Source organism: Colossoma macropomum, unplaced genomic scaffold (genome assembly GCF_904425465.1).
Source record: "Colossoma macropomum unplaced genomic scaffold, Colossoma_macropomum, whole genome shotgun sequence".
Lineage (NCBI taxonomy): Eukaryota > Metazoa > Chordata > Actinopteri > Characiformes > Serrasalmidae > Colossoma > Colossoma macropomum.
The window spans coordinates 21,236,154-21,250,188 of NW_023494802.1; the positions used below are offsets into that span (position 1 = coordinate 21,236,154).

Genomic DNA, 14,035 nt, shown 5'->3' on the forward strand with positions numbered 1-14,035 from the left:
CTGCACTTCCTCTGTGATCCGCCGGCCTCTTCGTTTCTCCTTCTTCTTTTGCTGTGTGGAATGTTTTGTCGTTTATAAGCGAATGAGCGTTTGGTGAAGTTAGCAGACCGACTCCAGACTTCCGAAGTTAAACAGTGAGCTGACCTCTGGCCGCTTCTACCAAACCCGCATGAGGATGGAGGTCAGAGGTCAACACGTGTCGGGCAGATGGAGGTGTACAGAACGTTAATATATCAAACAGGCATGTTTCGACTAACATTCGCTACAGTGTGCAGAGCTGCAGTTTATTATACACTCTCAGAAATAAAGGTACTAAACTCTCACTGGGTCAGTTCCCCTCTTTTCACTGGGGTGGAACCCTCGAGGGTACATCTCAGTACCTTTAGTCAGGAAACATAACTGTACCATAATCCACTGAAATTATACAACTCCAATTCCCCAAAGATTGGGATGCTGTGTAAAATGTAAACATATGTAAATAAAAACAGAATGCAATGATTTGCAAATCTCATAGACCCATATTTTATTCACAGTAGAACATAGAACACACATCAGATGTTGAGAGTGAGACATTTTACCATTTCTTGTAAAACATTAACTCATTTAGAACTTGATGGCAGCAACGCATCTCAAAAAAGTTGCGACAGAGGCAACAAAAGGCTGGAAAAGTAAATGGTACTAATTAAAAACTGCTGGAGGAGCAGGAGACTGGATATAAAAAGAGCATTTTTGGGAGGCAGAGTCTCTCAGAAACATAGATGGGCAGAGGTTCACCAATCTGCAAAAAAATGCAGAACAGTTTCAGAAAAATGTTCTGCAATGTGAAATTGCAAAGACTTTGGATATCCCACCATCTGCAGTACCTAATATCATCAAAAGATTCAGAGAATCTGAAGTAATCCCTGTACACAAGGGACAAGGCCGACGGTCAGTATTGGATGCTCGTGATCTTTGGGTGCTCAGATGGCACTGCATTGAAAACAGGCCTGATTCTGTACTGGAAATCACTGCATGGGCTCAGGGACACTTCCAGAAATCACTGTCTGTGAACACAGTTCACCGTGCAATCCACAAATGCAAGTTAAAGCTGTATCATTCAAAGAAGAAGCCATATGTCAACACAATCCAGAAACACTGCCGTCTTCTCTGGGCCAAAGCTCATTTAAAATGGACTGAGGCAAAATAGAACACTGTTCTGTGGTCAGATGAATCAAATTTTGAAATTGTTTTTGGAAACCACGGACGCCGCGTCCTGCGAACTCGAGAGGAGAGAGACCATCCAGCTTGTTATCAGCGCACAGTTCAAAAGCCTGCATCTCTGATAGTTGCATTAGTGCCTATGGCCTGGGTAGCTTACACAACTGGAAAGGCTCTATCAATGCTGAACAGTGTATGGTAAAATGTTTCACTCTCAGCATCTGATATGTGTTCTATATTCTATTGTGAATAAAATATGGGTCTATGAGATTTGCAAATCATTGCATTCTATTTTTATTTACATTTACTCACATTTTACACAGCGACCCATCTTTTTGGAATTGGGGTTGTATTGTCTAAGTTGTAGTGACTCCACACACCCCGTCTCGTCTCCAGGCTTTTTATTTTATTGTTCTGTTTTAAAACGTAGTGTACAGTGTACAGACAGGAATTGTCAAAGGGGAATTCCACCTTTTTTTTTAATTCCTGCGTTATTCGATCGTTGAGATGTGAACAGTCATACAGAGTTGTTGGGTGTGAAACGGTCCATTCTAGAGAAACTTAATGACTTGGATTTCTTTACAGTGGCTGTGATAGGAACCAGGGGTCACAGCACAAATACACCCATTTTATTTACTGTCCAGAAACACCAGTGAACCTACACACGTCTTTGAGTTTTATATGTAATATTGAAAAAGGTAAAACAGTGGTAAATCTGTAAATCTGCAAATTCTTTGGGGACTGTTTTACCTTACAACACCCTGCATGTTCTTCTGTATCATGAATGGGTTTTTAAGAAACATTTTAAGCCAAGACTTTACCTCAACTATCCTAAAACAATGAACTAACTTATTAGTTATCATTTCATGTAACAACTTTCTGTAAGGGAGCTTTTAGAGGCATTAAACACTTTGGATGTCTGGTTCCCATCACCACTACTGTGAAATTCGGACTTAGTACGTTTCTCTAGAACAGAACATTCCACATCAAACCGCTCTGAGTGACTTTGTGTACATCTGAATGATTGAATCATGCATACATTTTTAAAAATTGGTGAAATTCTCCTTCAGGGATTCCTGTACTGCTGGTCAGCTAGTGTGTTTGTGTGTGTGTGCTTTATAGCTGAGGCAGTCAGAGGGACGCCTGCTCCAGGTGGGCAGCAAGAGGAGAAAACACCTGCTCTCTCTCTCTCTCTCTCTCTCTCTCTCTCTCTCATGCCCGTCACTTTGTTCTCTGGAGCGCTGCCATTTAATTAAGCCTCAGGTGCTCCAGTCTGGGAAATGAAAGCCTGTGCTGCTCTATAACGTGTAGAAGAATGTCTGGCTGTGCATGGCTGCTCTGTAACTGTGGGAGAAACACAGAGTGGAGAACTTTTGCTCGTAAAAGCAAAAAACTGAATGATTGCAGTCAAATCCGACACTTTTGCTGTAAAAAGTTAAAGAGCCGATGTTTTGTTAAAGTAAAACAGTCTGTTGTAGCTTATAAACATGGCTAAAGTACGTCTCTCCCCAGTCTACTGTAATGTAACTACACTTATCAACAGAATGTGAGGAAATAGTTTTGATGTTATGTTAAAGACGTCTATGTATCGTGTTGCAGAGATATCTACCGAACTTAGCAGGCTAACCAGCTAGCCCCGGCCTGTCCTGTCTCATAATACCACTTTGTACCTCAAGAGGCGATAGTGAGTTGCTGTAGTGTCGAGTCTGCCACCAGTCCAACATGAGAGGATGAAGAAATAGTGCACCTGGTCCAACAAGAAACCACAAAGAAAAGAAGTGACGTAAATAGAAGCAAAATAATGTGGAATTGCCTTCCACTGCTGGAGCTCTCGGTGAGTAAAGCGATGAAGCTGAACTTGCATCATTTCTTCTGGACTGGTAATAAAACAGAGGGAGGAGTGAAGAGGGAGGAGGAGGGACTGTGTGGAGTATGAATTCAACAGGTTGTGTCATCCTATTATTGCTTCCCTAAAGCTTCAAAATGTACCTACGGTCTAAATGTAGAAACAAAGCCTACTTTGAATTCCATGTTTTTGTGATGTCATGAAAATTTGTGCATTTACATGTATCCACGTGTTCAACCTATAGAAGTTTAACCCACTAAGAAGTGTTTCAGATTTTGGAATGAGGCTTAATACATGGCAGCCAATCAGAAGAGAGCATGCTTACATGTCTCAGTCTTAAAGGCACAGTAACCAAAACAGCCTGTTTAATTCTAAGAGATAAAGAGAGGTTGAAAATGGTCCTGGCTGCTTTTGGGACATAACTGCACAGAAAATATTGTAAGTGGACATCGGGGAGAAAAATAAAGGGCAACAAAATTGTAGGATAAGGGCTTTATGCTACATAAGACTGCATTTATGTATTGACTGACTGCCTCTTGTTTAAGTCCTAGATCTGAAACAGTGTAGATTTTATTCTGAAATATGCTTTTATATTCAAGTCAGTGTTTTTTTTACTAAGACATGAGCTAGGCCACTTTGTGATAAGCCTTATTAGATAAAAACTCCTGTTTAATCCCACTTGTAAACCTGTAATCATGTCACAACTCCACTGTCTTTCTGAGTTTTAGTTCGTCTTAGTGTTTCTTCTTCTTGCCCTTTTTTCCTCATGTGGCCTACTCATCAACATCCTGGACCCAACGCTTCTTTGGGACAATATCTATTGGAAAATGCACTACTATAAAAGTTAATTTAATTCAATAAATCTTAGAATTTGACACTGTACTGCAAAGTTATTACAAAATTACCAACGTTTTGGACTCCTGTGTGGGTCTCCGCTTTGGCATGTTTCCACTAACAGAGAACCACTCTAGTTTTGCTGCACCGGAAAGAAAATAACATCCACCACCCATCCCAGAGTTACTGTAGGGCATGACATTTGCTGCAATAGCTTCCAAAACAGCATAATATCAAGGTGTGAGCATGTATTTTTATATGCTGGAAAAGCTGAATGGTTTTTAAGGTAACACACTGACTCATAACTGGAAGTTTCAAGCCTGGAGTTCTGTTTTTGCTTGTAAAAGCTTGGGTTATGTTGGAGAACGAGCAGCAGTAACTGAAATGATTGCAGTCAAATCCAGCACTACTGCTGTGACAAAGTTAAAGGGCCCATAATGAAGAAAACTCTCTCTTTCTTAAATAAAACAGTCTGATGTACTTCAGCAATGTTTATAAGCTACGTCTCTCCCCAGTCTGTACGGTCTATATATGGAAACTAGACTGCAAACAGAGCCTATTTTGAATTAATTGATTCTGTGATGTCACAAAATTTGTGCATTTACATACATCTGTCCATTCAGCCCACAGCAGTTCAGCTCCACCCATTCACTCTGAAGTTATAAGGAGTGTTTCAACCCATACTGCTTTTTGAATGAGGCACCGTCCAGAACAGCCAATCAGAAGAGAGCTATATTACATGTATCTGTTTTAAATGCACAACAATAAAAACAGCCTTTTTAATTCTAAAGGGCCTGTTTTATGGAAAACAATCTTCCTTGACTTTTTAAATAAATCTTCAATGCAGTGTGTAAATATTGTTAAAAGAAGAAATTTTTAAGACTTTTTGTTTTCTGTCAAAGACATTTATGTCGTATTGCAGAGATATCTACCTGAAGTTAGTATGCTAACCAGTTAGCCCTGGCTTATCCTGTCTCATAATACCACTTTGAGTGTTATTGTAGTTCATGACATTTGCTGCAATGGCTTCTAAACCAGCATAATGTGTTTTTTATATGCTGGAAAGGCTGAATGATTTTAAGGAAACATACTGACTCATAACCAGACCTGAAGATTTACTGGCACCAGAGATTTACTGGACAGAGCAGCCAGGGAAACTGGGGAGAGTATCGTTACTTGAGTAAATAACTTGAAAAGAAGTAAACAGTCACCACAAAACAAGCCGAGTAGGAGGGAAAGAAAAAACCCTGTAGAACTGCAGTGGAAGTTTTTAGTACATGTAGTATCTGTTTAGATGTAGAAACTGGAGTTTGACAGATGCTGTTCTTCACTTTTCATCCAAAATTAAACATTAAAGCTCCAGTGTGAGAGTTTTTCAGTTTGTTTCAGGTTTTGTTTTTTAATTTTTACATAATTAACGAGTTAAGATGTAAGCAAAGTCACTGAGAGTCTCATTATGTCATTATGGTCATTTTGAGAAGGTTTTGGTCTATAAAAATATTTATAAACCCCTTATTATTGTGCAGGGTGTTGTAAGGCAAAATAGTACCCAAAGAAAACTACTTTTTTTCATATTTAGCACTATTTTACCATTATCATCATTACATATAAAACTCAGAGGACATGTTTAGGTTAACTGGTGGTTTTGAACAGTAAATAAAATGGCTATATCTGTGTTGTAGTCATGGCGACACCCCCGATTTCTACCAACACCCCTGTAAAGAAATATAAGTCTGCGAGTTTCTCTGCAGTTAACCATTTCACATCGAACCACTCGGAATGACTTTGTTTACATCTTAATGTTAAAATTACGCTGAAACTTTAAAACATTGGTGGGATTTCCCCTTTAAATGGGTCTTGTGTATGATGGAAAACAGCTGTATATGGTTCTCTAGTGAACTGTTTATAAATGGGTCTATATAGCACCAAAAAGGTCTCTGCTACACTGTAAGCTAAAAGGATTCCCTGTAGTACCAAACCAAAAAGCTTCTATTAACAGTAGATGGTAGAACCATCTTTGATGCTATACAGAACCACTTTTAAACTTTTTTACAACAGTTTTTCATTATAGAGGAGAACTAACCAAACAACGCATTTATGCATTCAAATGGTTCTTTCAATGTTCTTGGTGTTTTATGATGTGTGTGTGTAACATCCATTTACATGCGTCCATTTCTTTTGACCAAACTTTGTACTTAAAACCCTTGAAGAACTGTTCTTGGTTGGGTGTACTACTACAAGTCATAGAACCTTTGTTTTATATCACATGTCGCTGCTGTCGGAAGAAAACCTCGTATCTCCAAAATGGTAACTTTACAGGAGAAGGAAAAAACCTACTTTACTTTTAATGTAAGTCAATGGAATCAGACTTTTTTCCAAGTCATTTTGGGCTGTTTCTTTTTGTCCATTCATCATTAAATTTACACACAGTATAAAGGACAACAGGCATTTTCAAATTAGGTCAAAAACTGAAAAACTGGAGATAGGAGGATTTCTTCCGACAGAAGTGATAGGCTGTTTTTTACTAAGACTGATGTTTTTAATCTATATTATCAAGTGTGATGTTGGCAGAAAATGTGTTTAATTACTTTATTTTGAACAAAATGACTCATTTAAAAATGTTCTTTTTTTATTGGAATGAGTGGGAGCCTCTAATTAGGATTCTGCATAGGACCCCAAAATGTTTAGAAATAAAAATTAGGAAGTAAACGTGAACAAATAACATGGAACTTAGTAAAATGTAAAATCATCACAAATTTAGATAGATAGATAGATAGATAGATAGATAGATAGATAGATAGATAGATAGATAGAACTTTATTGATCCCGAAAGGAAATTGCAGTGTTTCAGTAGCAAGACATATAATTTCACATACACTTACATAAACTATGCAGAAAAATAAAGTAAAAATAGAAATAGAAAAAGAAAAAAATAGACATAGGTTAAGTACAAGAGTAGAAATAAAGAAAATATTCTGAAAATCATCTGAAAATATCTATCAGTGTGATCTTTTTGCATAAACGTATCAGCGCTACATGACGCTGAAATCCACCAATCAGGAGAGAGACTGAGCTCATTGGTCCCCTGCTGCACGAGGGGCGAGAGAGGGAGAGAGAGAGAAAGGGAGAGAGAGAGAGAGAGAGAGAGAGAGAGAGACTTTAACTGGCGGAGTGAGTCAGTGAGGTCTCCGTGTTCACCGGAGCGATACACAGAAAGTTACCGAGAAGCAGGGCTCGTTCCGCCCCTCATGTCCGCTCTCTGACTCTCTCCGGTGGACACCGTAGTTTTCCCCCTTTCCCTCGCTCTTGGGCGCTGAGAGACTGACCGCAGGTGAAGATGGCGAGAGCGGCGACCGGGGGAAGGTCTCTCCCGGCCGGTGGCGAACTCACTCGGCTACTTTTGCTGTTGGTGCTCCATGTTTGCGGTTCACAGGCGCAGGAGCTGCCAACCAACGGCGTGAACGGATTTAGCCTGCACCCCCCTTACTTCAACCTGGCCGAGGGCACGAAAATCACAGCCACGGCCACCTGCGGGGAGGACGAGGACGGGCGAGCCGTCCAGGACCTGTACTGCAAACTGGTGGGGGGGCCTGTATCGGGGGATCCGAGCCAAACCATTCAGGTGAGCTTTCAGGGGCTTTGGAGCAGCCAGGTGCAACCAAGCGCGTTCATGTAGCCTAAACTGTTCTAAGGGCACATATAGAATTCTGAAATCACTGTTTTTGTCACATAAACTAGCACATTTTCATAAATCCATCTGTTCAGCTTATTACAGTGTAATACACTCTTTCATGTTGGCGTTATAGGTTTGGAATGAGGCGCAAAACAGGGCAACCAATCAAAACACAGTATTAAACAAAACCTCGTAGCTCCAAAATGGTAACTTTACAGGAGAAGGAAAAAACATACTTTACGTTTAATGGAAGTCAATGGAACCAGGCGTTTTTCAGAGTGGTTTTGGGTCGTTTCTGTTGGTCCATTCATCACACAATGTAAAGAACAACAGGCGTTTTCAAAGCATGTCAAAAACTGAAAAACGGTGCGGTTTTGTTCTGACAGCAGTGATATATGTATGAAAGGCACTGTAACACGTTCTGTGGGGTAAAGAGAGGTGGGTTATATAAATGATCACTGTTTTTTGTAAATAAACCCACACAATGCTTTTAGACCCCAACAGAAAAAATAAAATGCAAGGTAAATGTAAAATAAGGGCCCTTTAAAAATAGGCTATAGGCTACACAGCCAGATATACAGAGTTAGATTAAGACCTGCAGAGTCTTATTAGCACTTAAACAGAGTGAGTGTAGTGTTGAGGGTGTTTCTGCGCCGTTTTCAGGTGGTATTTTTAGTTTTCATTAGCTGTGACCGGTTCTGTGGGGTTCTGTTTGCAGTGAGTGATGAATATCCTCCGTGCACTGTGTGGAGTGTTTTAGGAAGCACCTGTTTGAGTCAGCCTGCTTAGAGCTTAAAGCATGAACAGGCTGCTGCAGAGTGGGTGGGAGTGGGTGGGTTTACGGGAGCAGGCTAGCACCCCCCTTCAGGGGGATTCTCAGCATGCAGGGGTCTGGTTGTTGGCGAGTCAGTGAGAGATGTGTAAAGTTTGTGAACTGTAAACTGTGAGCCTTGTGTAGCGTTATTGCTGACCCCCCCATACACACACACCCTCGGGCCATGGAATTTCTGGCATTCCATCTGTGCAGGAGGGCAGCTTCGCTCCTGGAGGGCTTGAGTCAAAAATTATAGAAACCTTTAAAAGTTTCTGCTGGTGCTGGTTCCTGGGGGGGTCTGGTTGTCACTATTGGTATTTATGTTCTCCTGATGAGTTAATATCACAGTGTAAAGGACTCTGATGGTTTAACAGGTGTTCTGGGATTCCAGATGCATCCGATGGTTTCCTGATGGGATCTGAAGGGGTCCTACAGGAAACTATTTGCCTCTAATTGTAACCATTAAGCCAATTCTCATTAGAAAGCAAAACAGTCAGGTTTTTAGCCCAAAGGTGCTGATGGGTTCTTTATTAGCAGCGCTCACCTGATTCAGCTCGTCAGTTATTTACAGGTGTCGTATGTGTATTAGAGCAGGGAAATCCCTGAACTGTGGCAGACTCAGGAGTTTGGGAGGGTGGTCTCACACTTAGTTCAGATTAAGAGCAATGTGGTTTGAAGAGCTGCAAGGCAACCACTGCATCTCCAGTACTTGGCTTTAAAGACGGTGCTCTGGCACCGTAAGGCGTTTTAACCCCTTAGACTCCCAGACTAATTACATACGAAGGCTTATTATTCAGTACAAGTACTACAGGAACTTCAGTCCAAACCACCTGAGCTATTCTCAGGTTATAGAAGTGTGTAATAAAGCTTTGGGCCTGCTGGTGGGCCCTGGCCATTTAAGGGGTCAATGAATGATGAGCCATGTGTAGGTAATCCAGCACTACCACCTAACAGTTCACTTTATAGCATGTTTTTTTTCCTCTGTAAACTTTTTCTTTGAGTAAAAATGAAGTGCAACTGCCAGCTAAGTGTAGCTAAAGCATCTCTCTGCTACAAAAGGCGTGAAAGGCGTGATCCGTTACTTCCAGCTTTCTTTTTTGAAATAAGTCATAGCCAAATTAATCTTCTTCATTCCTACATTCCTTCATTTTTACCACACAAGTTGGTGAAACTTGTTTTCTGCACATCATTGCAGATGTAAGCATTAAGCAGTGTAATGTATTTGTGTGTATAATTACATATCACTGTTGTCGGAAGAAAACCTCCAAAATGGTAACTTTACAGGAGAAGGAAAAAACCTACTTTACTTTTAATGTAAGTCAAAGGAACCAGAATTTTGACCAAGTCATTTTGGGCCGTTTCTTTTTGTCCATTCATCATGAAATTTATATACCATGTAAGTGACAACAGACAATTTTAAATTATGTAAAAAACTGAAAAATGACAAAAGTGGAGATACGAGGTTATATAAATCTAAACAAACACAAAAAGCAAAGAGTATAAACGAGAATTTGTTTTTAAAAAGCACTTTTGTGAACTAATTTGTAGAACAAAGTTCAGTTCCAGGTTTCTCCTCAATGCAGAAACACCAGTTTCATTATATATTTTATAATATTTATTTGGTGTTTGTTTATGTCATTTAAATCATATATTTTATAGTCATGTATAGATTATTGCAGCTAAAATTTCACGCCTCAGCCTTCACACATGACTGTGAGGACGAGCTCTTCTGTGGTGCCTGGAATTCTAGATGATTGATTTAAAAACCAATATTGCTAAATAGACAGCTCAAGAAGGTGTAATTGATAAAATAACTTATTGTTTTATTTTACAATGTAAATAAATTGTAGCACTAACATGTTTTTCAAGTGTAATATATCTGTAAACTATGGACGTTTCCATAGGATGACTTAATTAATACATGCATAATGTAGGTGTTAATAATAATGTATTCCAGCTAAACTCCCATACCTCCCTGTTCATTATCTGCAAGGCCGGTGTGTTTATCTTGTGTAGCTGTGCTATTGTTAATTAAAATGAGTCAGGGGAGTTTTAGAAGGGGGTGACTCTTGTCCCCTGTCCAGTTTCCCTGACATTCCTATACGCTAGATCAGAAATGGTGCCGGTGTGGCTGCGCGTTTTCATTTGAATCAGGCAAAGCACTCCTGATTCCACTTGTTTAATCAGTTGGTCTCGGTCTTCAAACAGTTAACTAGTTTTATGAGTTGAGCTCCAGCTCGGCTGAAATGAAAACCTGCAGCCACACCTGCCCTTTGTGGATAATATTGGTCATCCTGCCCTAGAATCTCCTCAGAGACACCTGCTGCCAGACTGCCACATTTCTCAGAGTCTGTGAAGTCACTGCAGAGAGGAAAGATCATTTATACAACAAAAAGCAGTTTCTTCTGACTTCTCCTCCTCATTAACTGCTCTCAACAAACCTTTGATCCAGGTCTAGTTACTGAAGGGAAGTTCTGTGTTTTGTTCCTGTGTTTACATTGAGCAGAGCCTGGAGAGTCATGGCTGGCAGCCTGGGCCGCCGTTTACCTCTGTGGAGAGTTGGCTTTCGCCTTCAGCCTCTCCTGGTGCTCAGTTCTAGATTTCACCTTGGGTTACTGTCATTCAGAGTCGTTTTATGTGAAATGGTTCATATAGGGAAACTTACCGACTCAGATTTCTTTACAGTGGTGGTGATAGGAACCAGAGGTCACTGTGTCTACAACACAAATATAGACATTTATTTACTGTTCAAAACCATTAGTGAGCTTACAGGTGTCTCCTGTTGTTTAATATGTAATGTTGATGTTGGGTGCTATTTCGCCCCATAACACCCTTTATGTACCTATTTGTCATTAATGTGTTTAGAAAGTATTTTAGCTCAAAGCAATACAAACGTATTGTAAATAATGTCTCAGTTCATGTGGTAACCTCTTGTGAAGGAGCTTTTAGAGAGAATAAACTCTTCAGACGCTTGGTTCCTATCACCACCACTGTGAACAATTCTGCCTTGATACGTTTTTCTAAAATAGGACATTCTATATCAAACCAATCTGAATGACTTTGTCTGCACTCTCAGAAATAATGGTGCTAAACTGTCTCTGGGTCAGTGCCCCTCTTGTCACTGGGGTGGAACCCTCAAGGGTCTATCTCAGTACCTTTAGTCAGGGAACATAACTGAACCATAATCCACTGAATGATATGTTCTAAGCTGTACTGACTCCACACACCCCATCTCGTCTCCAGGCTTTTATTTTACTGTTCTGTTTAAAACATTCGGTTATGAAAAGGTACAAATACAAACTTTTCACCTGGAAAAACTTATTTAAGGTTCACAATCAGAACTTAAAACCTCTGTTGAGGGAATATTTACACTGTTTGAACAAAAAATGTACCTGAACAGAACCTTTATTTCTAACAGAAAATCATCTTAATAATGTTTGAAAATTTGAAAAATTGGTGGAATTCCTCTTTAAGGCAATGCCTTTGGAATAATTCGTTTTTGGCAAATATACGAGGAACAGGTACATAAAACTTAAAAAGAATAAAGCAAAAAAAAGTTGACGAAGTTTTATGAAGGACAGGCTGTTGTGAGTGGTTTATGTTCTGATGTTGTGTCTGTGTACTGAGTGTGTGTGTCTGTGTGTTTCAGGGTCAGTACTGTGACACGTGTAACTCAGCGGACACTAACAGAGCTCATCCCATCACAAACGCCATCGACGGCACCGAGCGCTGGTGGCAGAGTCCTCCACTCTCACGCAGCGCCGAATACAACCAGGTCAACGTCACCCTGGACCTGGGACAGGTACACCTCTCTCTCTCTCTCTCTCTCTCTCTCTCTCTCTCTCTCTCTCTCTCTCTCTCTCACTCTCTCTCTTTCTCTCTCTCTCTCTGTCTCTCTTTCTTTCTTTTTATCTGCATCTCTCTCTCTTCCTCTTCTCTGTCTGCATCTCTTTCTCTTTTCTCTCTGCATTTCTTTCTCTCTCATCTCTTTCTCTCTCTCCCTCTTCCTCTTCTCTCTCTGAATCTCTCTCTTCCCCTCTACCTCTTGCCTTGTTTTCTCTCCTTTTTTCTCCATCTTCTTTCTTTCTTTCCTTCTTTCTCTTTACCCTTCTTCCTGTCTCTCTTTCTGTTGCTCTCTTTCTCTTTTCTTTCTCACTTTCCCTCTTCTTTCTTTCTCTCTCTCCCTCTCCATCTTGTGTTGTTTTCTCTCCTTTGTTCTCCATCTTATTTATTTATTTCCCTTTTCTCTCTCTCTCTCACTCTTTCTTTCTTCCTCTCTCCCCTTCTTCCCTCTTTCTCCTTCTGTTTCTGTTGCTCTCTTTCTCTTTTCTATTTCGTGCTCCCTGTTCTTTGTCTTTCTCTCTTTCTTCCTCTCCCTTTTTTCTCTCTCTGCATCTCTCTTCCCCTCTCTTCCCCTCTCCCTCTAGTTTTTTCTCTCTTTTTTCTCCATCTTTCTTTCTTTCTTTCTTTCTTTCTTTCTTTCTTTCCCTCCCTCCCCCCTCCCATCTCTCTCCCTCCTCCCTCCCTCCCCCCTCCCTCCCCCCTCCCGTCTCTCTCCCTCCCCCTCCCTCCCCCTCGTCTCTCTCCCTCTCTCTCTCTCTCTCAGACTCCATTCACAGACCTGCTCTCTCTGTCTACCTGTTTCACTCTCATTGTGTTGTGATCATAGTGAAACAGATGCCACCTGATCCTGCAGTCAAATCCAGGCACTTGTTTGAATTGTTTGAATTGCACTTAAGTTTAGAGTTTCAAGGGTGGGTCTGAACTTGAACCCGATCCAGTCTTCCTTCCACTACTGTATAACTGTATCTACTGTACCCGTTTACACCTTTTACACTTATGTGTTCAGAGCATCTGTTGTTCTGCACAGTTCTGCTGAGTCAGGGTCCTGTAACCCATGTTCTCCCTCACCTGTTAATGTCCCATATTCCTGCTTCACTCCCTGTGGCCAAAACACTCCACAGCGTATAGGCTTGAACAGAGCCAGCAGTCGACAGCGAGAGAGAGAGAGAGAAGGCGGGAAAATAGAGAGAGGGATTGACGGCATTGAAGAGCTTTTGTTTGACGTTGTGCAACTCACTTCAACAAAGGCCAGTTTCCTTTTGACTGAGCTTCAAACAGGCTGTGGATTTCATAGGGATGGAGACAGCTAAGCTAGCCTGGTTTGTGGGGGCGATGACTTTGCCTTAGGGAAGCTATTAAATGGCTGTGTTCTAATGTCTCGTCTTGCTTGCCCTGTAATACTGCAGACTAGAAGACTCGTCGCTGTTTTTTTGCTGTTCTGTTTAAATGAAAACAGTTTAAATCTGCACTTTGATTTGTTTTCAGTGTCAACAAACAACAAAAAAGTTTTTTTTCTGCAAAACAAGACTGTATGCTAAAGAGTAGCTTCTCATTATGTTCAAATTGTAATATAATGTCTTCTCTTTTACATACTGATAGAAATATATAATAGATTGAAAGCTTAATCTGCACTTTCATCAGAATGTAGATGACTGAAGTCAAGTCATCATTATATAGTTGACAACGTGCCCATATAAGGAGCTCTGTGTCAAAGCTTTTTTTCTCTATGGGGAAAAACGAGTTGCATTCTGGAAAATCACCTGTGTTTATGAAACCTGTGGTAAACAGAAATGTTCCAAACTCGTTAACAACTGAATTATGAAATATG

The 14,035-nt window shown here is 40.5% G+C and overlaps 1 protein-coding gene across 2 annotated transcripts in view; it reads left to right on the plus strand.

Moving 5' to 3' along the window:
• Positions 1–7,026: 7,026 nt before the first annotated feature.
• Positions 7,027–14,035, plus strand: part of lama5 (laminin, alpha 5) — a 135,643-nt gene continuing 128,634 nt past the window's right edge. For both annotated transcript variants that reach the window (XM_036590733.1, XM_036590734.1), the window contains exons 1-2: positions 7,027–7,499; positions 12,014–12,166. In XM_036590733.1, the coding sequence (XP_036446626.1) occupies positions 7,215–7,499; positions 12,014–12,166 (438 nt within the window). In that variant the 5' untranslated portion in view covers positions 7,027–7,214. The remainder of the gene's footprint in view (positions 7,500–12,013; positions 12,167–14,035) is intronic.